The following is a 26657-nucleotide window of genomic DNA, read 5'->3' on the forward strand; positions in this document are numbered from 1 at the left end:
GGAAAGGGACAGCGAAGCCCAGCCAGAGGCGAGGTTGGGCGCGGGGAATTGCCGGGCAGGTGAAGGCACCTGGCCCCGGCCCTGCGAGTTCAGCCCGCTCAGGGGCGGGCGGGCGGGCGCGCGCCGAAACAGGCGTTGCCCTACCGGTTTGGAGAGCTGGGTGTGACTGTGGGGGTCGGCCACGTGGCCTGTGCTCTGGCGAGAGGGGTCTGGCGCATGGAGACGTATCGGCTCCAGCCTGCATTTGGGGGCGACCCGCTTCCACCAGAACAGCTTTAATGAAAACGCATGTTCTGTCCGTTTGGTCCCGCGCGGGACCTGTAACGCGCCGCCGGCCCCTTCTCTCCCAGCCCTCGCTGGTCCAGCGAGTCCTTGGAGGAAAGGAAGGAACTCCGAAGAAGGCTGCGCAATGCGCCTGCGCAGTCGGGGTTCTTGCGCGGTAGGAGACGTTGGGCGACGGAATGGGGCGGTGCCTGCGCAATAGGCAGGCCATGTGAGGCCGCTGCATTGCGCGTGCGCTAGTGGCGTACCGCCGCTAGGTTGCGCCTGCGCAAAGGGTGGGGGAATGTGGCTGTGCCTTGCGCCTGCGCAGTAGGCGGTGGCGAGCGGGGCCGCTGCAGGGCAAAGCGTCTGTGTGGGAGGCAGGTTGGTGGGCGGCCGCAGGCTCGAGGCTGAGGGCCGGTAGGGGCGAGCCGGGTGGCGGTACTGCCGCCATGTTGCGGCGACTGCTCGCGGCGCTTATTCACCCTTGTTTTGTCCCCAGCAGCGGCGGCGGCGGCGACGGGAGCAGCATGTTCTACGCGGTGCGCAGAGGCAGGAGGATCGGAGTCTATCAGAGCTGGTGAGGGTGGCTGCTTCCGGGTGGTCCCCACTCCCATGCCGGCTGGGGCCTCCTCCCCGTACGGGGCAAGGCTGGATCCCCCTCCCCTACTAGGCCTTGCCCGGCGGGCTCCTTCAGCCCCTCAGGTCGGGGCGCCGTGTCGCCTGAGCGGCCAGGGAGCCCAGGCTTGCGCGTCGGCCCGGGGGAGGAGGAGGCGGCGCCCGCGGGGTCCTGTCCCATCCCTGTGGCCGCACGGCTCCTGCTGACGGCCCGCCTGTCGCTGCTGTGTTGCAGGGAGGAGTGCCGAGAGCAGGTGAACAGGTACCCGGCCGCCAGCTTCAAGAAATTTGCCAGCGAGGCAGAGGCTTTGTCCTTTGTGGGCAGCGAGGCGCGGCAGTCCTCATCCTATTCCGCAGGTAGTGCCGCAGCGAGCCCCGTCCACCCTTCCCTGCCAGCGGGCAGTGTCTGTACAGGAACATAGGTTTGGCAGGACGGCCAGGGGTGTCCAGTCCAGAGCCCTGCTGGCAACCCCATCACATGTCTCCAGGTGTATTTCCTGTTAGACTTATGTGTATTGCGATGGTGACAGCTCTTGCTCCAAGCAACTTAGGCTCTAAGGCTAGGTCTCCCCTACGAACCTAACAGCAGCACAGCTGTACCGCAGACATGCCAAACCTGCCCCCCCCCCCCAAAAAAAGCACAAATTGGGCTTTTTTTTTTTTGGCCTAATTGGCTTGTGAATTGCTCGTTGGCTAGTTTTTAGCTTGTTTGTTTGGCATGTTTCTTGCTGTAGCTTGTTGCTCTTTTTTAATTCTGCTCCAGGCAAGCAGGGGCAAGGGAGGGAGCGAGGGTCAGGGGTGCACAGGTTTCAGAGTAGCAGCCGTGTTAGTCTGTATTCGCAAAAAGAAAAGGAGGACTTGTGGCACCTTCGAGGCTAACCAATTTATTTGAGCATAAGCTTTCGTGAGCTACAGCTCACTTCATCGGATGCATACTGTGGAAAGTGTACAAGATTTTTTTTTTATACACACAAAGCATGAAACAATACCTCTCCCCACCGCACTCTCCTGCTGGTAATAGCTTATCTAAAGTGATTTCTTCTTACAATGACAGGTTTCAGAGGAACAGCCGTGTTAGTCTGTATTCGCAAAAAGAAAAGGAGTACTTGTGGCACCTTAGAGACTAACCAATTTATTTGAGCATGAGCTTTCGTGAGCTACAAAGCTCATGCTCAAATAAATTGGTTAGTCTCTAAGGTGCCACAAGTACTCCTTTTCTTTCTTCTTACAATGTGTGTGTATGATCTAGTTGGGCCATTTCCAGCACAAATCCAGGTTTTCTCACCCCACTCTCCCCCTGGTGTGAGTGTGTGGGGGGGTCTGTGTGTGTGAGAGAACCTGGATTTGTATTGGAAATGGCCCAACTTGATTATCATACACATTGTAAGGAGAGTGATCACTTTAGATAAGCTATTACTAGCCAGGAGAGTGGGGTGGGAGGAGGTATTGTTTCATGGTCTCTGTGTATTGTCTTCTGCAGTTTCCACTGAATGCATCCGATGAAGTGAACTGTAGCTCACAAAAGCTTATGCTCAAATAAATTGGTTAGTCTTGAAGGTGCCACAACTCCTCCTTTTCTTTTTGCGAATACAGACTAACACAGCTGTTTTTGTAAGGAGAGTGATCACTTAAGGTGAGCTATTACCAGCAGGAGAGCGCAGGGGGCAGGGGGGGAGACACCCTTTTGTAGTGGTGATCAAGGTGTGGGCCATTTCCAGCAGTTGATGAGAATGTTTGAGGAACAGTGGGGGGTGCAGGGGGGAATAAACATGGGGAAATAGTTTACTTTGTGTAATGACCCATCCACTCCCAGTCTCTCTAGTTAATTGTATCCAGTTTGCAAATGAATTCCAATTCAGCAGTCTCCTTGAAGTCTGTTTTCGAAGTTTTTTTTGTTGTTGTTGTTGAAGTGCAGACCGCATGCTGGCGGGATCTAGTCACATAGAGTGTTGGGATTCTTAAGGGATTGGCTTGTTTGGGCCTCATTTTGAAATGGGATTAGCTTGTTTTTTGTCTTATTGTGAAAGTTGGGATGCCTATCTACTGCATGAAAGTTGGCAACTGTGCTGTACTGCTGTAAGGTCTCCCATGTATCTGTTCTTTGCTGGCAGAAGAGAGCTCTCCTGCCAGCATAATTAAACCACCTCCAATGAGCAGCATTAGCTGTGTTGTCAAGAGCTGCCCACACTAGCACTTTTGTCAGTGAAATTTATGACCATCCAGGGTATGTGTACGTTTTTTTTTTTTTTTTTTCCCCACAACTCTAACCAACAAAAGTATAGTGTAGACAAAGCCCAAGGCCTGGACTGCACTTAAAAACTTGGGATGACCTAGCTACATCCCTGAGAGGTGTGAAAAAATTCACACCTGGAGTCATGTACTTGGGTCGATTTTAACCCCCTGTGTAGATCTAGGTCAGCTGCAGAATTCTTCCATTGCCCTAGGTACCATCTCTGAGAAGTGGATTAGCTATGTTGATGGGATCTAGATGTAGGAAGCACCTATGCTATGGCACTACAGTGGCACAGCTGCAGCATTGTAGTTGAGCTTTAGTACTGTGGACATACTTTTTAGTATCTGACGAGACAGATGCATACTGGTAGATGGGGAGTACAAGTAAACAATGAGATAATATAGGTCGCCATGAGAAGCAGTGGTCTCAGCACACCAAAGCTTCATCTTAAAAACCAAGCTAGGTTTCTTGTCCTTACCACAGTTGGAAGGCTGTTCCAGAACTAATGGGTGTTGCTTCCAAAGCAACAGCAGGTAAAAGTAGGATATAATAGTCTGATTTTTTTTCTGAGATGCAGGCACCCTCACAACTTCCTCCCTGCTCAGCATTTCTGAAAACTATACCATGTTGTGTGGTATATATTATATTTTGTATCCTATAACTCAAGAGGTCCTCAAACTGGGGTGTGCCTCCCTAGGGGGGCATGGAGGAAAGTTCAGGGGGGCATAGTGGGGCCCAGGCCTGCCATCCGGGGGGACGGGGAAGGAGTGCCACCCCAGCACTGGTCCAGCTTCTGAATGTGGTTATGTGGGGCGGGGGGGGGGCACAGATTCCGTTATTGGTAAGGGAGGGGTGTGACAAAGTTTGGGGATCACTGTTATAACTGAATGTAAATCAGTTGCTGTTGCACAGAGGGACTGATGAATTACTGTCAGAAAAACTTCTTTTATCATGAAGCTAACTAGAATATTTCCATAATTTTCCCTACTGTTATAGTTGAAGGGGTGTTTAACAAGGCATGCCCTCTGCTCTTCTTCCACTGCATACAGAGAGCACTTGGAGACTCTGATTGTAAACACAACGTGTGGTTTATTTATGGTGTTTCCCCCTCCCCTTTGCAGCATCTTATTTACAACAGCATATTATCTTTAACCCCCTAGGTCAAGGACAGGAAAAGTGGGAAATCTGTCTTGGGACTAACTCTGAGACACTGTTTCTCTCCCCCTGTGCTTTATCTACCTTCTGAGCTAATGAGTTTATTAGCCTTATAGCTCTCTGCAGCCCATCCCCAATCTGTCCGTTAGTCACAACTGTCATAATCAGTTTTATTTCCAGGCAGCTAATTGGAGATACACTGACCAGAGTGGTAGTTCATCTGCTGTTGCCTAGCACTCTGTCACAGGGTGGCATTTTCAAAAGGGCCCAGCACTGGCTTTTAATGGTGGTAGAGTTAAGGCAATGCTGAGAGCTTCTGAAAATCTGCTCTGAGCTCCTCTATCCTCAGTATCTAGTAAAACATACAGGATAAGGAAAAATCAAAGATGGCTTTGGATTAGTTATGTGAGGTATTGTTGTTTTCTGTGGAACTTTAATGCTCAGTCTTAGTATTGAACTCCTCTTCTAAAGTTAAATTCATTATGCTACTACTAGATTTTTCATTTCTAATTATCAATTTTATTTTAATATATTTACTCCTGTTTAAAAATATTGCCACAGATAAAAATATCCAGGAACACAAAAGCAAATTTCTAACATTAAAACATGAAGCTGTTCTCCGCTATACACAATATAGAAAATACTACATGTGTGCAACATGGCTGCGTTAATTTATGAACCTTAATGTCTGCATGTCCCGATTGCTGAAATTTCAGCATAGCGTTAATGATGACTTGTATGTTTATTTGTGTTCTCTTTTTAAAAAAGAAATTGTTCGGGATTAAAGGGATGGTGTGAACTTTAACTTGGTACTTCTGCCATAATGTTTTCCCTAGTTCAACAAATAACTTCTAATACTACTACAATTAGGCATGCATATTATAACTTTTTTTTATATTTGTGTATAATACTGTTTTTTTCCTAAGGTACTAGTGGCATATCTAGTTTAACACAAAAGAGTGACAGCTACTGGAATGAACTGGAAACAGCAAGCCCAAGTTACAGCACATGCAAGAGACCATATGAGCAGTCTTCTGAGGAAGAACCTAACAAAAAACATGTAAAATACAATGAGACATATTCGGTACCTTCAGTGAGCAAAGATAAATTCTCATATATGGGTAAGCCTCTTTGGGACTACAATTTATTGAAGTACATTGAATGAATATAAAGTATTTTAAACAGAGTATTTAACAACTCCCTAAAGTTACTTCTCTCGCTAACAGCCAAAACCTGGTTCAAGTTGAAATTCTCTAGTGTGAAGAAGCTTTGGCATGTTTTTTTTTCTGTGAGAAGCCCTCAACTCTTGCTGCTTGGTTTAACAGTGTAAATCTAACATTTTACGGTATGCCTGGAATGTTATCTCTTCTAGCCCCTAGTCTTCCCTAATGGGTGATCCAGGTAGAGCATTGAAGAACCTTTTATTGTTTTGCGTGGGAGAATGGGATATCTGAATGCAAGCATTACAATTCTGGCTTTCTAATAATAATGTTTCGAGTGCCTTCAGAGCAATAATAAATTTAATGTTATGGTCAAGCATATTTTGAGTATATAACACTAGCCTTTATTACATAGGTTGATTTGGCCACTGTAGACAGGATGAAATAATATTTTAACTTATACAGAACCATGTCAGAACCCTAAGTAAATACACTTGCGAGAACACATTTAAACATGTATTTTAACTTTTCATTGTGGCTGATGGCCATCCCAAAAAAATTGGGACCTGGAGTTGGGGGCATGAAGCTCTTCCACACAAGCATCTTCTTCAGGGTTGGCAAAAATTTAAGTTCTTGTGAAAAAGGGGGGGGCTAAAATTATTTTAAAGATTATGCACCTGTGCAAAATGATATATACAACTTCTGTGTGTAGAAGTTGCTAGAGCATTATTGGAGGAAATATAAATGTTAACAATTTTATGTATTTTAAAGAGGCTTATGCTTTTGAATAATTGAAAATTTGTTTTGTGACTTTTTAAATAGGTTGCATGTATCCATCTCTTACAGGTGACTCTGTAGTTGTTTATACAGATGGCTGCTGCTCAAGTAATGGGCGTCGTAAGGCACGTGCTGGAGTAGGAGTCTATTGGGGACCAGGCCACCCTTTGTAAGTAACTTTTGAGATCATAGTTAAATCGCTTGCTGTAGAAAAACTTACTAATATTGGTCTTGTGTAATTTAACACTTAAATTGTATGGCCTTTAAATTCAGCAACTTCAGAATGCAAAACACAGTTGACTAAGACTTTCACCAAATTAGATAGATAAAGAGCTAGAAAGAGTAAACTCAGTTATTAAATTGGAATATTGAATGACAGCCATCACTGAATGCAGAAATAAAGGTGCCTGTAGAGGTTAGAAATGTAGGCAAAATATAACAAGACTCACCTTGCATTTGTCCAGGCTAATATCTTGGGGAAGGTTTAATTTAGGTTCTCATTAAGTGGTTTCATAAGTTTACATATAATTATATTAAATTGACTGATTTGTTCTCAACCTGCAGTAGGAACAGGGCCAAGCATGCCCAAATTTCAGATTGTTTGCCACTTAAAAACTTTAGTCCCCCTGAAGGGGAGGTTTTAGTTATGCCCCTAATCTGTGGCTATACACTTCTGCAGTAGTGTGAACCATTAATTTATTTTGTGTTGCTTTTAAACAGAAATACTAGTGATAGGCTTTCTGGACGGCAGACCAACCAAAGAGCTGAAATACATGTAAGTTGTGGAGTTTTAAAATAGTTTTATACTTGTGGAAAAGAATTGAGCACTATAATGCCACAACTTAATTAGCTGCAGAAGCTCCTAGATAGTCTCACACATTCAATAGTTTTAGTAGGGCTCTGCTGTGAGGGATTTTGCAATGATACAAGTCAAAAAGGAAGCTGCTGATTCTGCTAACAGTATTTCTGCATAGGAGTTGGCAGAGTTGCTTTCTGGAACTCCCATTGGCTTGTTCTGTTTCTGGGGTTTCTACCTCAAATATTTTTTGTATTTAGTTCTGTTCATCCTGTCTCAAGGAAGACGGCTCAGAAGTAGAGAGGAGTTCAGAGACAAATGATGGCAAGACTTTCCTCTGAAAGATAACATTAGGACTTCAGTTTTAGATATGAAATGAACAACAGTGGGCATGGTGGAGGTCTACAGAACGATATCTAGTGTAATGAAGATAAAATGGTGCTCCTATTGGAAAGAAAAGGAAAATTCAATGAAATTGAAAGGACATTCAGAAACGATACAAGAAAATACTTTTTAACACAATGCATCACTAACCTTTTAAACAACAAAATATCACTGATGTCAAGACCTTAGGATTCAAAACAGCATTAGACATTTTATGTGGATAATCAGAACATCCACAGTTCTATTAGAGGAAAATAGCCAGGATGTAAACCCTCATGGTTGAAGGGGTGAGCCAATCATTAGCTGGCAGGATTAAGAAGTTTCTTCTGTGGACTAGTTATTCCATAATTGGCTTCTCTGTCTTCCACTGAGGCACGCTGTATCTTGTCTCTGACAGACTTCTAGACTGTGGGATGTCTGATATGTTCCTGCAATTTTTGTGTGTCTTCACAGTAAATTCTCTAGTTGTATTTCTTCTGTATGTATTTTTTTGTTCACAATCTTCTGAATTATGATTGAAACACATCCTTTAGGCAGCCTGCAAAGCAATAGAGCAAGCAAAGAGTCAAAACATCAAGAAACTGGTTATTTACACTGATAGCAAGTTCACTATAAATGGTAAGTTAACAATTTCAGTTCTACTGTGTATTGAATGTAGAACATGTACCTTCACTGTATAAGCCCTACAAATCTGATTCTGTAAAACTGTTTGGGGGATGTGTGTGAAGGGATTCTTCATAACTCATTTCAGTTCCCAGTAATAGCAGGGAAAAGAACATTCTCCATAGCCTGCCAAAATTATATCTACTGTTTTTGTATCAAACTCTGGAATAGACAGGATACCTAGTTTAGCAACTGATGTAGGAAATATTTTAAAATATCAGATACTGAACATCTATAATAAAAGATCAAAATGGTGTATTCATTTTAATACCAAACCTATAAATGTAGGCTGTATATCTGAAAAGTGGCCAGCAAGTAGCATTAGGAAAATGGCTGTTCTTTCTCTTCTCCCCCCTCCCTTCTTTTTTTTGCTTTGATACAAAAACAGAACCTGAAACACTTTAAGATTGTTCTGCTTGTTTTTACCTCTATAAATGTTGTTCAAGTCTATCCTTCCCTGGTTTAAATGGAGGACTGCTGGAGGATGGTGTCTCCCAGTGTATATTGTGAGGTTTCACCTTAGGGGTTACGATGTTGAATTTTTTACAAGACCTATAAGTAGTAGGCAGTGGTGTTAATGTGGTCTCTAATAGACCTAACCCCTTTTTCCCCTCAGTTACTCAACTTTCAGTTCCTTGTGACTTATAATTTCAGAGTATAGGCATATCATGAATTTCTAATATGAAAGCAGATCTTTTATGTATCATAAAAAAGTAAAAGGCACAATTGCATCTTGTTCTTTGCTGGTCACTTCTAACAGACTAGACCATAGAATCCTAGAATATCAGGGTTGGAAGGGACCTCAGGAGGTCATCTAGTCCAACCCCTTGCTCAAAGCAGGACCGATCCCCAACTAAATCATCCCAGCCAGGGCTTTGTCAAGCCTGACCTTAAAAACCTCTAAGGAAGGAGATTCCACCACCTCCCTAGGTAACGCATTCCAGTGTTTCACCACCCTCCTAGTGAAAGTTTTTCCTAATATTCAAAGTAAATCTCCCCCACTGCAACTTGAGACCATTATTCCTTGTTCTGTCATCTGCTACCACTGAGAACAGTCTAGAGCCGTCCTCTTTGGAACCCCCTTTCAGGTAGTTAAAAGCAGCTATCAAATCCCCCCTCATTCTTCTCTTCCGTAAACTAAACATCCCCGGTTCCCTCAGCCTCTCCTCATAACTCACGTGTTCCAGTCCCCTAATCATTTTTGTTGCCCTCCGCTGGACTCTTTCCAATTTTTCCACATCCTTCTGGACACAGTACTCCAGATGAGGCCTCACCAGTGTTGAATAGAGGGGAACAATCACGTCCCTCGATCTGCTGGCAGTGCCCCTACACATACATCCCAAAATGCCATTGGCCTTCTTGGCAACAAGGGCACACTGACTCATATCCAGCTTCTCATCCACTGTAACCCCTAGGTCCTTTTCTGCAGAACTGCTGCCTAGCCATTCAGTCCCTAGTCTGTAGCAGTATATTGGATTCTTCCGTCCTAAGTGCAGGACTCTGCACTTACCCTTGTTGAACCTCATCAGATTTCTTTTGGCTCAATCCTCCAATTTGTCTAGGTCCCTCTGTATCCTATCCCTACCCTCCAGCATATCTACCTTTCCTCCCAGTTTAGTGTCATCTGCAAACTTGCTGAGGGTGCAATCCACACCATCCCAGAGTCCTTTTTAATTTTTGTTATTGTCTGAGCACAAGCTCTTGATGGGAACTCCTGAGATCTAATAAACTATCACTTTGTCTTTGGCAAGTCAATTTGTATGCCTCAGTTTTTCCCATTGTAAAATGTGAATGTTGACTCCTGGCTTTTGGGATGAGTTGATACATTTAAGTGCTTTCAAGACAAAGTTTGTATGTGCTTAATGATTTGGGAGCAGTATCAAGTCAGGCTTCCTTGTTGATCAGATAATTGAGTGAGATTCTTTGTGTAACTTTTTTTTTCTATACTTTCCCAAAATATGAGAGGCTCTTGGGCAGAAGAATGACTTTATATTTTTGCATGGGGGGTGAGAACTTTAATCTTTCTGTTTTTCCCCCAAAGCATGAGCCACCAGCTCAGAAGGCAAATGAGCTGGAAGTAATCTGATGCCTCCTCTAAGGGGTGATGCCCACACCCTGAAGAGGCCAAGGAGCTACTGGACAGGGAAAGGGGGATGCTTGGGTGGAAGAAGAGATGCAGGAGCTGTCCTGATTTCCCACTGTCTCAGACTCTGGTAGCTCCTGCTTCTATGTGGGAGAAAGAGTGGCGCATTGGCCCCAGGAAGTGGAGGAGTTGCTAAGCAAGGGCTCAGTGGACCAGGGAATTAAAACCAGCAAGGAGGCAGAAGATGGGGCGGAGCAGAGCAGATCCATTAAGTAATCTGTTTCCTTCTCTTCAGTTGCCCCCCCAGGGGGCAGTCATCTCTTAACCATTCCTACTGAGCAGTTCCTTTCCCAGTTCATACAAATATGGAGATGGGACTGGTTATAGGAGCTTTTGATCTGGCTTCCTGCAAAGAGTCCTTAGCAGAATGAGAATTAACAGCTCAGTTTGTTCATACTGCCAGGCATAAAGTGGTCAACTCTATTCTGGTAACTATTTCACTAGTAGAGTTGTTTAATGAAGGGTGCTCCTGTCTTGGATAAATTGTCTAATAATTAATACATTCTTTGACCAGTAGTAGGGGACTTTCTAACTCTTAATTAAAATATTGTTACTTTTTTTCTGACTTTTAGGTTAATGTAACCCTTCTTGTTCTGAATGTGTTCTGCTTTATGCCTTCTTTTTTAGGTGGTTGTGCGTTCCCACCACGTGCTCCTCTTTTGACCTTCAAATAAAATAAGTTAGTAAAGCTCTAGTTAGAGCTGCACACTGTTAGCTCCATTGGCAAACAGACCCTCAACTTCAATTTATTGCTGTCCACCTGGAAAACTTGCACTTAAGTGAATCTAAACTCATCTATTGTGCTCACAAACGGTGAGCATCAGTACCAGTCAATGGGGAAGCAAAGGTGTAAGGAAAGATGCTAGAAAGACAGTCATTCTGAAAAACTGTATTAGAGAATGAAATCAGCATATTTCACAGATTGTCACCTGTGTCTTTAATGCAATTATGGAGAAAGTTAGTAACTGATAGCAGTATGGTCTTGCAGCACTAAAGTCATTGGGAGTGGGACCATGCCCATAGTCTGTAGAGATAACAGGAAGTTTCTAGAGTAACTACAAAGCATGTTACAGAGATAATGACTAAGACTAAAATTTTGTCATGGGTATTTTTTAGTAAAAGTCATGGACAGGTCGCGGACAATAAGCAATAATTAATGGAAGCCCAAGACCTGTCCCTGACTTCTACTAAAAAAAATAAATACCCTGTTGCTGTTGAAGTGACTAGTGTTTGGTCCTGATATTTACATGGCAAGGATTTGTAAAACTGTTAAAACTTCCTAAATAACTTCCTTTTTAAAGGCATGGTCATGGGTAGTCTTCCTATGCAGTAGCCACAAGTTATTTACATTCCTGAATTTTAAAAATATATCCAGTTAGTTAGTTTCCAATTACAAGTTACAGTCTTCCAATAAAATGTTAATTTGTTTTTCCATAGGTATAACAAGTTGGGTAGACAACTGGAAAAGTAATGGCTGGAGAACAAGCACAGGAAAAGATGTAATAAATAAAGAAGACTTTGAAAGACTTGATGAGCTTTCGGAGGGAATGGAAATTCAGTGGGTGAGTAACAGGGTGGATTTGATTTTTAAATTCACCCATCCAGATTCAGGTTAACAATTTTACCCTCTAGACCAGGGTGGGCAAACTACCGCCTGGGAGCCGCATCCAGCCCTCCAGATGTTTTAATCCGGCCCTCGAGTTCCCACCAGGGAGCAGGGTCCGGGGCTTGACCCGCTCCAGCCAGGGAGTGGGGTCAGAGGCTTGATCCACTACACACGGCTCCCAGAAGCAGTGGCATGTCCCCCCTCCAGCGCCTATATGTAGGGGCAGCAAAGGGGCTCCGCACAGTGCCTACACAGCTCCCATTGGCCAGGAACTGTAGCCCATGGGAACGGCAGGGTCAGGGCAGTGTATAGAGTCTCCTAGCCACACCTCTGCATAGAAGCTGGAGTGGAGACATGCCGCTGCTTCTAGGAGCTGCTTGAGGTAAGCACTGCCTGGAGACTGCACCTCTGACCCCCTCCTGCACTCCGACCCCCTTCCCCAGCCCTGATCCCCCTCCCTCCCTCCAGATCCCTCAGTCCCAGCCTGGAGCACCCTCCTATAACCCTAGCCGGAGCCCTCATCCCATTCCACCCCAATTTTGTGAGCATTCATGGCCCGCCATACAATTTCCATACCCAGATGTGGCCCTCGGGCCAAAAAGTTTGCCCACTCTGGCTCTAGACCTTTTGCACACTGCTCAATTTCTCTTTCATATACTTTATCCAGCAATTTGCCTGTGACATCTGCTCTCTTGGGTAGACTGTACCCTGGTCTTAATGACTGAACCATGTTAATGAAGTGTGGGTTCTCAATCACACAGAAAGGAGAGTTTGTCGCATAAACAAACCAGGCAATTTTTTCGTCAGTTACCTTTTTTTTTTTTTTGTAATCTGCTGGTTCTTATCACAAATTTATCTATGGTGATTTTTGGATGATAGATTTTTTTCTTTTTTCCTTTTTGCCACGGGTTATATATTGTGGTCATGTGACATACATGATGTGACTGAAACACTATCATTGGCAGATAACTCTGAAACTATAGAAGATGATGATGATCTTGAAGGTGGATAGCCTTCAGAATCCTGTAGGTTGAGGATGGATTCTCCTAAACAAAATAAGTCAATGCAGTTATTTAATTATTACCATACTGCTCATTTAGTAGTATTCATTGCATTCACTGACACTCAGTACTACTTGAAAGGTGAAATTGTAAGAGGAAGATTAGCTGAAATAGGCAGTTTATTTTTTATCACAACTGCATCAGAAATGGTGGTAGCATAGAGTAACAACTATATTTTTTGCTCAAACATGAGAATTCAAGAAAAGTCCAGAAGGAAGACAGGCACTCCTTAGGAAAGAAGTATGAAATAAAAAAGTTTACCAGCCTGAAGATCCTGCATGTTCCTTTCATCATCTTCAATGCAGCTTTCTCCTGAGAAGGAATACTTCTCATGATGTTTCATTCAGGCAACCAGGCCTTGTATTTCTTTGTTTGCATTTTGCACACATGCCTGTCTTAACCACAGGTAGAGGAACTTCATTAAAATATTCCCAAACTGGGTCTCTTTTATGGCCTGCTGCCATTATAGGTTTTTCTTTCTAGTGAGAGAATGGTATGGTAGATTTCAAATCAATGAAGGCTACACTCAGAAAGACCTAAGACTTCTGGAATAAGCTGCTCAAACAGGTTCACTTTTGTTTCTGTTGCCTGTCCCTCTGGTCTCACATTTTATCTCCAGACTTCTCCTTGTCCAGTTCTATTCCGCCCCAACAATCTTTTATTCATTGAACTTTTTGAAACTTTGCACTTTTAGAGAGAGGTAAGGGATTGACTCTGTGTACACACATTTGCAGAGGGACAATAGGGTTTGAGATGTGTTACTTCTCACCTCTATATATAATTTATTTATTTTAAAACATTTTTGCTGTTAACAAGCATGTTATCTCTGGAGACACAAATCCACAGTTTGAGAACTGCAAAACTGAGCATTTCTGATGCTGAGTCCCATTGGGTAAATAGAAGATTAACCTAAATAATCTGTACAGAAGCCCCTGGAGGCCCATAAGATTGGGTCCCTAATCCATGAACTATTGGAACTCCTTTACAAAACTTTTCTTAAACATTACATGAATATATTGTCTCATACTATAGAATTAGAATTTATAATCCTTATTCCATGAAGATATCTTTGAGCTATAATATATCTTAATTAAAACTATCTTTAGATAGTATTTTTTTAAAATTGATTTTTATGCACCCTGCTGAGTAATCTGGTGTTAAGTGTGACTGAATAAGCACAAATAACTTTATGTACTTTTGCCGCTAAAAATATTTTATACATTTTCACAGATAAGAGCATCATAAGGAATTTTAATAAATGTAAAGCTACCATGAATCCACATAAGTACCAGGAAAATTATTAGCTCCATCCAAAATAATCAGCAAGATTCTGTTACCAAGTAATTTAAGAAATACACAAAAGGATCTACTAGATTCTATCAAACAATATACTTAAACATTTGCTCATATATTTCCCACCAAGAAAAGCCCCATACTGTTAAATCTCTAGGGTATTTCCAGGAAAAGGGAGCAAAGCTCAGATCTAAACTAGAATACTGAGAAACTAACAGAGGATGGTTAGGGCTGAAGGTCAAAAATTTAAGATAAGAATTCTTAAATTAGTCTTCAGGGGTGTGTAAGCTGACACAGTAAACTTTTTACTTTAGCAGAACTGGTCAGTTGCCAGCAGGGTGCAAAACAAACTGTCTAACTCAGATTTTCTGTGGCATATTCAAAGTTTTTCCAATAATATTAGAAGCATGAATATGGCAGTCCTTAGAATACCCATGTTGGCTCTCAATTTGGTAAGAACTATCTCAAACGTAGAAGCAGGATACAGTAGCTTTTTGCTGAGTAACTAGTGATAGTATTTTAAATTGAGTCTGTAACCTTTAACTCTTCTAGTAGATATAAATTCAGCATTGAGAAGAATATATTGTCCCCATAGCCACGTTTCTAATTATTCTAAATTTGCCTGTAACCTTCCAAAGATACCTAACTCAGAAACAAATCTCTGCACCATTGCCTTTATGGCTAGTGAAACAGAATCCAAGGAAATGTACCATTAAGTAATCCCTACAAAACAATACAGTGGGCATAAGTGGAAACTTTATACTTCTCTTGGGGGATTTTCCTAAAGGAAGTTCCTTCCCTTATTGTACTTCACTGATGTATTCTGTTCAGATGTCAAAGGCTAACTAGATACTGTCTTCCCCCACCTTGTCTCACTAGTAGAAATATAATCTCCAGGTTGCAGTTAAACAAACAACTTTACTGAACTAAAATTTAAAGCTGTTGTTCTTTATGTAACTTCCCCCTAGCTCTAAACAAAACAAACCTCCAAATACAGCAGAAAATCCATCTGACAGTGGCTGGAGCACTGTATTCTGGCACTTCAGGGAGTCCTGGCTTTATAGGCTTCCCCTCTACACGCCCTCTCCAGTAGTGCTGCATTGGGAATAGAATTGGTGGAACTGTTCAGATTTTAACAAAACAAATCACCACAATAAGAGGAGTGTCCTCTGCTAGTCTGAAAACCAGACAGTGCTGCATTTCATGAACTTAGAACTTATCGAAGCTTACCTACATTTTAATAAATAAAATGGGGCTCTGACTCTGAGATAGGAACCAGTTAAAAGAATCCTAGCTGTGAGAAGCCCTGCTATATGCAGAAGAAATCACTTAATGCTCTAGAAAGGTGCTGTGATACTTGGGATTAATAAAAACAGACCAGGTGATCAGATCTCATGTATTTGGTGTAGTCTCTCTTGACTATTTGAATCTTGGTAGTGTTGTGTCAAATAACTGTAGACTTATTTCTCAACAGATGCATGTTCCCGGTCATGCTGGCTTTATAGGAAATGAAGTGGCTGATAGACTTGCAAGAGAAGGAGCTGGAAAACAAAACTCCTAGCATGCTATCAAGACTAGGAAACTTCTTGCTAACTAAAGACTTGCTAACTTCGTTCTTGCTAACTAAAGACTGTTTAAGCCATAAGACATACTCTTTTCAGTTTGAAAACTTCCTGTTGGAATTGTTCAAAATAAGTTAATTTATCCTTACCTTATTTCTGGTTTAAAAATTTTAAATATATGCTGTCCTGTATAAACACACCTACTTTTTTAGAGTGTTCAGGTTACTTGGTTAATCGCTGCTTTGTTGGTGGAGGCTTACTGAACATTCAAATTTTGGTAAAAGTAAGGTGTCCAGTGTTTTTAGTTCCATTTGCCACAGTACCTGTTAATTTTTTTTAGATGTTCAATAACTGAGAGAGAACTTTAGGTTTTACAAAGTATAATTGTTTCAAAAAGTTTATGAAGGGAAATATGTTGCAATCTGAATGATAGACGTTTTCCCTTTACCAAGAGTATTGAAATAAATTTAAACTTGATAGGTTTGTCACTGTTTTTAAGCAAATAGTGTAGAAAATACTAAAGTGCAATGGCAATTATTTGAACTGCATAATCCTATAAAACATAACTTCCCCCACCGCACCTCCTCAAATGCTAATAAGTGTTTGTTTGTGTGTTAGCTCGTAAGAGTATTAGGGATGTAAATATCGGTTAAAAAAGTTAACTGGTTAATTTTGATCATTTATATCATTTAACCGGTTAACCATTAACCTAGGTTGCTCAGGCAGGCAGGGGCTGAGCTCCAGGTGGCCCGGGGGCCCGCTCCAGGCAGCCCAACATGGCCAGCCGCTCGCCAGGATAAACGGTTAAGATGGTTAAGGCCCATATAACAGTAAGCCTAATGCTTACTGGTTAACCTTTTACATCCCTAAATAGTATCCGTATAAGCTGCTGTAAAGTATTTGTTCGTCTAGACTTGCAGACGTAACAATCAACAAAGCAGGCTGCAGGGAAGTATTAGACAGGTTTCCTTTTCCAGCCACTCGAATTTCAAGTCCCCTGTAGACTTTGCTTCCAGCTTCTTCCTGAAGCAACCTCGAACTGGCCCCTAGTCAGCTATTGCCATCACAAGATGGGCTCCTGAGTGACTTCATACTGAAAACTGCCATGTTGACTGTTACATTGTCTTACACCTGTTCACTGAGAGTGATTGTTTCACACTCTAATCCATGTGCATTCTGGTGACTTTCATGCTGGTCAGAGTCTTATCTACATATAACCATATCATGTGACATACTACTTGATTCCTGCTTTTGCAAATTTGTTCCTGTGCCACATTTGAGTTCCCACTGTTTTTTCTGCCCCCTGCTTCTCTAGCACTACCATGATTTTCAAGTTATTTTGCTGGTTTTCCCCTTCTTAAACCTTTGTAATTTTTGTTCTGTTTCCCTCTCCCCTATGTCTGTCCCATTCTTTCCCCATGAACAAGAATTTAACACATTGTGCTCTTTGTCCTGACATGCTCACCCCCTCTCTTGCTCCACTGTTAACCCCATTCCTGCCTCATTTCTATTCTTTTCTCTCTTTACCTATTATCTGATTCTGCTGACCTCATTCTAATTGATTTCCTCTCTTTCGGTCCTGTTCCAAACATACTTGACTGCTCACAATCTCTATACATTGCTCTCTACCTTAGTCTGTTTTCATGGTCATTCTTCCATATCGGCCCCTTTTTTTTTTTTTTTTTTTTGGCCCATATATCTTACCCTCTAAGATGCATTTGGCTCCTGTTTCTAGCCCCTTCCCATGCCTCTTTCTTCCCCCCCCCTTGGTGGAATCCTCTATGCCATCCTAGCTTCACTTCCTGCCTCTCCCCTCTGTTTCCCCTATATTATTCGATGCTGTTTAGGTTTGTTTGATGCTCTGACACTAAAGCTTTTCCTCTTTGACATTCAGTAGTGGATTGACACTTAGCCATCGACTCGGTCATTCACTTGGTGGGTTCTGACCATTGCCACCTTTCCTCAGCATCAGTCATTCCTCGTCAACCTTGAGACATGCTGTTTAATTCACCTTTTTATCTTTTCCCTCGCAATAGCAGGGGATCCTCTATAGCTACACCCTCTTTGTTGCATTGCTGTCACTTTGATCCTTTTCCCATCTGAACACCACCTCTATGCTAGCATTTCTATACTTACTAAAATTTTGTTCTTTAAAATATCAATTTCTTTAAAATCCTGCATTCTTAGAATTATACAATATGAAAAATTATCTTCAAATGACACGGGCTGTGTCTAGATTGGCGTCTTGCCCCAAATCCAATCATTGGTATAAGCTGAACCACTCATTTCTTGTGTAGATGGGCAAAGATAGTCATTTTGGCACTTACTCCACTTGAAACCAGGATAAGCTCCACTGCTCAGAACGGCTTTGCCTTCCTATGCTTAGGGATTATACCATTTAAACCACATGGATGACTATAAAGGAGCAAATCTCCACTCTAGTCAAGGCCTTTATTAAACTCAGCTGTAGAGTTCCCTACATGGTGTCTTGCTGATACATTAAACATTTACTTTCAAAGTGAGCACTGTAGGCTTTGATGGGTAAACTGGACTTTTCCTGCATTACAAATCACTATCACTGGCTGAGGTTCAGCAGGCCTGATTATAGCTTCATACCTATGCAACTGCTGTATCTCTAATTGGATTCACATGGGGGTTACTTGAGGGTAATGTTGGCTTCAGAGATGTATTGCAGGGTTGTATGTGGCCTGCAGAACTTCTGCTAGCGTTCATGGTTCATCAGACAGTTTACCATGGTTGCCAGCTCAAAAAAACAAACCTCGAGTCCATTTAAATTCATGTAAGAACCCTATTCTAATAGTCACTTTGGGTGAAAATGCAGCCTTGTGTATTGGAGGTTTAATTCCAGCTTAACTTTGTCAGGGAGCATTTATAAAAGCCTTAATTTTACTAGTTTAATAAACTTTTTATGCTTCCTTAGTTCTAAGTTAAAAGAATATTATGCCTGTAATGTAAGCACTCAAAAATTGGGAAATCTGAGAATTAAGGTTGCCCGTGTAACCTTACTTTGGTTCCCTTGTGTGTAGGCATTGGCTGTTTTTAATTAAATGACCAGTTCCTAATTTTTCCATATGTCCCCCATCCAGGAAATTCTATCCAATTGAATGCCACCCTGGAAATTTGGTTGGATTCTTTCTCTCCCTCTGCTTCAAAATTTTTGTATAATGCTGGGCAAGTCACTTGAGCCACAGAAAAGCTCATGAATAAACAATTTTGTAGTAGGCCTAGGATTTAGATGGTGGGCTGTAAATAAAGCCAAAGCCACACACTTGAGCAATGAACATAACTAATGGAAATATTGAACAGCCACCTATGTGGCAGGGATACTGTGGCAAAAACAATGCAATCATGTAAGTGAAGTCACTAATATGTACACAAAAAGTGGACCAAATAAAGATGGAACAACCTTAATTCTGGGATTTCTTAACTTGAATTCTTGACTTTGCATTCTTGACACTGCTTTAGCATAGCTTTATGTAATTATATGGGAGGGGAGAGGGCCTTTCTGAGGAATCAACACTCTACATTTATGCTGTGTACAGCAAGCACAAATGCTTCTAAGCATCTCTTCTACAGTATTTCTGCCTTTTTTTCTTCATCAATCTATAGTGGCCCCTTAGAATATACATTAACTGCTTATGCTAAACAATCTGTTCCACCTTGCATTTAGCTGTCCCACAGAGTACCTTTCCCAGACCTGAAGAAGAGCTCTGTGGCTCAAAAGTTTGCCCCTCTCACCACCAGAAGTTGGTCCAATAAAAGATACTACCTCATCAACCTTCCCTCCCCAGTGATTAGTTTGTGATGTTGGAGAGTTGCTAGAGGGGATTTTGTGTATTACACCTGCAGTATATGTAGGCTCCAATTTTGAATGCTGCAGGCTGCGCATCATAGCCATTTAGAATTTCACAGCAACAGTGTAAATAGATCTCTCATCCCACTCCAGACCCACAGGCTGGCACTGGAGCTAAAAGAGAATCTCTGGTATCACTGAATGGCCAAGGAGATGCAGATAGGAGGCTCTTGATTTCATTGAACAGATGGCAGTAGTACACTTATAGTTCGACAGCAGCTTTCATCCAAGATTTCAAAGCACTTTACAGACATCACTTCTCACTCGATCCCTGCAAGCATTATCTTCCTTATCTTCCTTCCCCACAGATGGGGAAGCTGAAGCAGAGATGTTAAGTAATCTGATTGGGGGGGAGGGGAGAGGATGTACAAGGTGAATCTCTGATAGGGCCAGGATTGTAGAACTGTACATAGAAATGTAGAACTGGAAGGGACCTTGAGAGGTCATCTAGTCCATTTCCTTGCACTGAGGCAGGACCAAGTAAACATAGACCATCCCCGGCCCACCTGTTCTTTAAAACCTCCAATGAGGGATTCCACAACTGCTGACTGAATTTTGTGGATGAATTGGGGCACACCAGTAATTGGACAACACCATTCCACTCTCTGATTAAGTAAAGTTTATTGAATGCCTAATTAAGCAACTATTAACAGCACTCTAGCTTCTGCAGTCCTAGCAGCAAAGTCCCACAACAGAGCTGGCCAAGCACCAGAATGAGTCCTTGGAGTCTGCATCAATGGATCTTGATGGTAGCCTGTGAGAGTCTCAGAAGTCCCACAGTGTGCCAAACTTCTCCTCACAGTCTGTCTTTTATACTCTGTTGTGTTGTCTTATCAACCACACTGTTTGTGCACTTTTCCTATTCTGGAACCTTCTCTCTCTTGCTTGCTACGTTCTTGCCCCCTTCTCTTTAACTAGTTCTAACCAGTCTCAGACAGTTTTACCATGAGCTTCTGTAAGGTATAATTCTGGACCATTTAGAGTCAGGCTAACCCCCTTTTAATCTACAACAATTCCCTCCTTGGCAGCCAATTGATTTCAATTAAAGTGGTATGGGGCAAGCATCCACTTCCTCGACACCTAGCACGTTGCAGCCATCAGTGGAGCATAATAGGTCTTGGTGGCAACTCTCATATCCCAATCCAGTTCTGCTCCAGCTACATGATGAGGCGATGTGTGATATGATATTCTTGGTTTGTCCACTCAAATTGTCACTTTACCTGCCTTATCCAACAATATATACATATTAACACAACTAAAATTACAATTTGTAATAATATTATAATTGGATGTAAAAAGACATCAAACATCTTAGTTGCAGTAGGGAACCATCCCCAGTGTTTCCCACCACTGATGTTCTCTAACCTTTTTTACTTTCTCTAGTATTTGTTTTATGTTTTCACCATTATGGTGTACAGTAACTAAAATTTTCTTTGCAGGCTCTTTAGCCTTTGTTAACCATGTAAATTCTGATGTTCTAGAAGTTCTGCTATTAATGACAAATTCATACCAATGAACGTGAGGTGTGAACCTCGATACATGGTGAAATTTTCAATTAACAACTGACTTGTAAACACTGGTGATGTAAACATAAAATCACAATCTTCAATTTTTATGACATTACAAACATTGGAATAATTATATATAGCTTGATTATACATTCCATTAATTATCACATATTTATAAATAGTTCTAAACCACACATCTTTTTCCTATGTACACCACTGTATTCCTATCAGTCTCTTCACGATGTACTTCAAATGGCACACTCCTTCATTACTATTAAAACATGCATTGCTGATCTTAAAAGAAGACTCTTCTCATATAAATCCTAATCCTTGATCTACAACACAGGCTTCTAAATCTACTGACTGCCATTTATCATTGTCCCATACAGCCCATACCCTCTATGGCAGGGGTAGGCAACCTATTGCATGCATGCCAAAGGCAGCACACGAGCTGATTTTCAGTGGCACTCACACTGCCTAGGTCCTGGCCACCGGTTCGGCGGGCTCTGCATTTTAATTTAAATGAAGCTTCTTAAACATTTTAAAAACCTTGTTTACTTTACATACAACAATAGTTTAGTTATATATTATAGACTTATAGAAAGAGACCTTCTAAAAACGTTAAAATGTATTACTGGCATGCGAAACCTTAAATTAGAGTGAATAAATGAAGACTCAGCACACCACTTCTGAAAGGCTGCTGACCCCTGCTCTATGGTCCATTGGATAAAGTACAGAACCCTTTCAGTTAATATGTAGGACTACAATGGGATACACCTTTTCAACGGTAGCTTCTGCTATTGTCAATACATAGGCAACGATTGATGTTAATATTCTAAGTAAAATTTACTAATCTCCACCGAGCTTGTAACTGTCGCTCCTTTTGTGTGGCAGCATCCCATATGATTTTCCAAATTTCTACAGGTAAAATTCCATTTGTGCCATCTCTAAGATTTATGACAACATTTTGTACCCCGGCTTGCATGCAGCTTAAGGCCAAAGAAACATTACGCTGTTTAACACCAAGAGCCTTCACAACTAATTGGTCATCTTGTTCATTTATCTTTTCGCATTCTGGCAAAACATATTAACCATTCACCCATTCTCAGATCTGATAAGGATGAGTCTGAAGGTTTCAACAAGCCTTGCATCCTGAATGTTGCAGCTTCCAACTTATTTGTCCATTTTTAATGACCAAACTGGCCCAGTTAGCAATTCTTGTACATGATCATGCTTTACCACAGAGGGTCCTATTTTTGAAACATTACAGGGAAGGGCAGGAATTATTGAGAATTCTTCAATAAGCTCCTCAGGCCCTCATATCTTCCATGGACCCTTTAAGCTCGAAGTCATTAGCACACCCATGCATCCTTTACACAGACATATAAGGCTATTGGAGGAGTGCTACATTCACCATTACCTGTCTCCCTATTTTACCACAGGCCGCTGGTATTTAGTTGGTTTGCTCAATACATTTGGTGCTCTTTCACACAATTCACTCTTATTTTAGTTACATTTCCCAGTGATTACAGAGGTTTCCTGCAAGGCTGTATCATAAGTGGTATCTGCTGGGGAATATCTTATCTGTAACAGTATAGTTTGTCCTATTTTGGCCCAATGGGGCACATACCAGGACAAAAAAGACTTAAAGAAAAGTGTACTTTGCCACATACAACTGTCCACGCTACATTGTTTACTAATACAAGTAGTCACATTAAGATGATATTCTCTGTTAATGTCAAAGCACATGCTTAGTTCCATTATCTCCTTTAGTTATTTGCACAGTAGAATTTAAAAACATATCCACCCTCTCGTTATTTGCACAGAATTTAAAAACATATCCTCCCTCTGGTTAGTGCCCTGCCACATACAACTAACTATATCACACTGTTTTCTAGTCCAAAAACTTACATTGAGCCCGCATTTGCTCTCAGCGTCTGTATTACAGGTGAAAAATTAGGGCAGTTGCTGAATGAAACACCAATCCAGAATATACATTGAAAATGTAACTGATGATGCATGTCAAGTTGTTCGAGTTAGGAGTGAATGTGTTTGCTTTAAAATATATAGTTGGAGAAATGATCAACTTTTACATAAAATACAGAGAAAAACTGAATTTCAAAAATAAGATTTTTAATCTGGAACCCCAGCCTCCCCAAAATATCCCAAACTGTTGTATTATTTCCTTTAATTTCTTAAACTGAATGTAACAAAACCTAAAACTCAGATGGCCTGATGCCAACTGGTGATCGTTCTCCCAAGAAACCTGAGCTGAAAGATTTAAAATAATCTTCCATTCCTTGTACCTTAGAGCACTTCTTCTCTATGCCTATCTGTCTTTTTCAGACAGCCCCTCCAGCTTGCTTAGCATAGAAGAAATTCCCTCAGTTTTGCCTTGGGGACCAAAGGATACTGTGAGGAGCATCTGACTCAGAAATGATTTGCTCAAGCATTTCATAAACTGAATTTCCAGCAGCACAGGGAGCTGAAAGAGATGCAGCCTCCAGGCATTGGTGAGAGCCTGTGCTTTAGAGAAATCCTGCTGACCACTTTTGATCTTTCCCTTTGTCAGTTTTAGGTACATCAGAAAAATAAAAATAATTTGATACCCATCATGCTATTCTCAGCATATGTAATGAGAACAGGAACAAAAGAGAGAAAATGGGTTTAAAATAATGGAAGAAAACAAGAATCAAAACAATGTGCATTTCCTCTGGCTTTTGCTACAGTCTACCTACTTGGGAAAAAATTTAAGGTTTAAGCATATTTGTGTATGTAGATCCAGACTTAAGCATGAGAGCTTCAGGTCCTACACAGACTTACAGTCTCCCTCGAACTCCCCCATGGCCAAAAGGAGATAATACCTCCTGACTTCCCCCTCCAAAAGCAGCTCCAAATTTGTGGCAACCTTCCACTTGATTTTCCCCTCTGGCAGAAGAACAAAAGGAATAGGCCTATCCCCACTGTGGCAATGAGCCTGGAACACCTGATCTTTGTGCTCTGGCAGTGGGAATGGAGAGGCAAGTGTCTCACAGCTTGCTTTCTAGCAGCTTTGTGGCTCTGCAAATTGTAAACTAGCCCTGGGTGAAATGTTTAGACAGTGAGGTTGGAGGAACACCAATGATGCCTTGCTCAAAGCTGGAGCTAAACCCATTTAGAAGCTTACATGTACAGAAATGCTGATGAATCGTGTGTCAATATGATGCCGCATAAAGGAATTTTTTGTTTTCAATTTGCTTTTTCAAAACCCTAGGAAATGACACTATCTGTTAAAAGAACAATGAAGTTGCAAAGTCAAGCACTCAAAAGTTCGGAAAGGACAAAATCAAGGTTAATTTGGCTCCCTATGTGTAGGGCCCTACCAAATTTGCGGCCATGAAAAATGCGTCATGGACCATGAAATCTGGTCTGCCCCTGTGAAATCTGTATAGTCTACGGTAAAAGCACACAAAAGACTAGATTTCACAGGGGATACCAGCATTTCTCAAATTAGGGGTCCTGACCAAAAAGGAAATATCGGGGGGATCACAGTATTGCCACCCTTACTTCTGTGTTGCTGCCTTCAGTGCTGGGCGGCCGGAGAGGCAGCTGCTGAATAAGGGTCCAACTCTGCAGGCAGCAGTGCAGAAGTAAAGGTGGCAATACCAACTCAGATCAGTAAGGGATTGTGTCACTGCCTGTTCTATAGCCCTGGGCTTATCTGTACTGTGCAGCCCTGGCTGAAAGCCCTGGCACCAGCAGCACAATAGCCTCACCCTGGCTTCCACCAGCCTTGGTTATTCCTTGCAAGGTGACCCCAACACCTACCCCAAACCACCTTCCCTGTAGTGTCAGCTCTCTCCTGGAACACTCACAGAAGTTAAAATCACTACTTCTTTAAAGAGTCAGAAAACAGCAACCCATTAATTTAACTGGTGTTTGACACTCTTATTTCAATCACAGCACTGTCTTGGCTTATATTAAAAGTAAAAACAAGTTTCTTTAATCAAAAAGTCATAGGTTTAAGTGATACTAAGTATAAGGAATAAAGATAGAAAGAGTTATAACCAAACAAAAGTAACTATATGCTTCTAAGACTAAGACCTGATTTAACCAACTAGACTCTCTTGTTCAAAGTGTTTCTGATCAAGTCTCTTTTCCAGCAGGGTTGACCAGACTCTCAAGCCAGAGCCTCCACAGAGCTCCAATTGATCAGTTCCTTTGTCCCTTCAAGTTAAGGATACCAAAATGGTTTTTTCTCTCTCCTTATATCTTCACAAAGTTCATTGACCCTGCTGCATCTTTCCCCACCTGCTCTCCTGATGGCTTTGTTTACCACGCATGTAAGTGTACCTTCATCATCTCTGCCTGATGACCAGGCTGGTCAGACATGCAAATGTAAGGGGATTGTTGCCCCCTTACTAACATTCAGTTGGAGTAGTTTAGTTGGCTAGTTCCCAGTACTAAAAGGGAAAGGGTCTATAGGAAATCAGGACCCTGAGACTGATAGTCCCCAGGAACAATGGGGAGAGGCCAATGCTTCAGGTCAGCCTGAATGACAGGGTGGGCAGGCTAATCAGGGAGTCAGGAGGCCAGGGAGGTCCCGTCGTCCGTGTGAGCTGAAATTGCCTGGGTCAGACAGAGTGGGGTCGAGCTAAAGAGCTGGGGAGCAGAGCTGTGCCAGATCCAGAGAGAGCAGAGCTGAAGCCCAGCCAGAGGCACAGCCCAGAGAGAGCAGACTTGCCCTGGGAGGAGAGCTGCAGCAACCAGAGCCAGAAGGACCAGAAAAGCAGCCCACGAAGCAGGTCAGTGCTAGGAACAGAGTCACAAAAGCAGCCTGCAGAGCAGACCTGTTCTGGGAGCAGAGCTGTAGCAACCAGAGGCAGAGGGGCCAAAGAAGCAGCCCAGGGAGCTGGAGGCAGAGCAGCAGCAGTGCTGAGACAGAGTGGTGGAGCTGGGGCTGGAGCAGTCCGGAGCTGGGTGCGGTGAGCAGCTGGGGAGAGCAAGGGGGCTCTGGACAGCGGGCCCAGCACAGGGAGACACCTCAGGCAAGAGGCTCTGCAGGCCAGGCTTGGATCGTATCCCCGACAGGACGGGGGCAACACTGGGAAGAAGGGTCCTACCACTTGGAGCCTGAGAGCGTGTGGCCACCACCAGAGCAAGTGTCCAACCCACAGCATCCCTAGAGCACAGCCAGGGCCTGAGGAGGAGGCCTGGGACTTACAAGGAACAGACTGTGAACTGCCCTGACATTCCAGAGACACTGTTTGTGATGTTCCCTGCCACAGGGCGGGTTGATGTGTTTCCTTTAACCTTTCCCATTTTTCCTTATTCTTTTTAAAATTAATTTTTGATTAAATAACTTGCATTTGCTTTAACTTATATATAATGGTCAGTGGGTCAGAGAACTGCCCATTGCAGAGAGAGTACCCCGCAGTGGGGACACCCTAGCCCCTGCCCTAGGTGACCACAGCAGGGTTGGGGGTTGAGCCCCCCAGGAATCCTGGGCCCAGCCTTGTTGGGGTTACGAGGACTGTGCCAGACAGGAGAGTGGAAGGGGAGTCCTCAAGGGCAGGGAGGCCAC

General features: G+C 42.5%; 1 protein-coding gene and 1 pseudogene across 10 annotated transcripts; one reads left to right on the forward strand and one right to left on the reverse strand.

Moving 5' to 3' along the window:
- Positions 1-26455, forward strand: RNASEH1 (ribonuclease H1). Of its 10 annotated transcripts, none has more exons than XM_073336115.1 (9): positions 1-28; positions 767-841; positions 1115-1236; positions 5194-5388; positions 6274-6373; positions 6925-6979; positions 7918-8002; positions 11628-11752; positions 15625-19166. In XM_073336115.1, the coding sequence occupies exons 2-9, from the start codon at positions 792-794 to the stop codon at positions 15709-15711; spliced, it is 819 nt and encodes a 272-aa protein (XP_073192216.1). In that variant the 5' UTR covers positions 1-28; positions 767-791; the 3' UTR covers positions 15712-19166. The 10 variants fall into 10 exon arrangements, 9 of the variants coding, with proteins under 9 accessions (XP_073192216.1, XP_073192215.1, XP_073192214.1 ...); XM_073336114.1 differs by having other exon boundaries at positions 19-33; positions 764-841; XM_073336113.1 differs by lacking the exon at positions 1-28 and adding an exon at positions 42-59.
- LOC140908199 (uncharacterized) lies at positions 20192-22079 on the reverse strand (annotated as a pseudogene).
- Positions 26456-26657: the final 202 nt, after the last annotated feature.

The sequence above is a fragment of the Lepidochelys kempii genome, chromosome 3 (assembly GCF_965140265.1).
Source record: "Lepidochelys kempii isolate rLepKem1 chromosome 3, rLepKem1.hap2, whole genome shotgun sequence".
Classification (NCBI taxonomy): Eukaryota; Metazoa; Chordata; order Testudines; family Cheloniidae; genus Lepidochelys; species Lepidochelys kempii.

Excerpts from the sequence above, each read along its gene's own strand:
- RNASEH1 (XM_073336110.1), top strand. The coding sequence starts at position 714 with ATGTTGCGGCGACTGCTCGCGGCGCTTATTCACCCTTGTTTTGTCCCC. Across the intron at positions 1,237-5,193 it reads GTCCTCATCCTATTCCGCAG|GTACTAGTGGCATATCTAGT; the intron begins GTAGTGCCGCAG and ends TTTTTTCCTAAG. Across the intron at positions 11,753-15,624 it reads AGGGAATGGAAATTCAGTGG|ATGCATGTTCCCGGTCATGC; the intron begins GTGAGTAACAGG and ends ATTTCTCAACAG.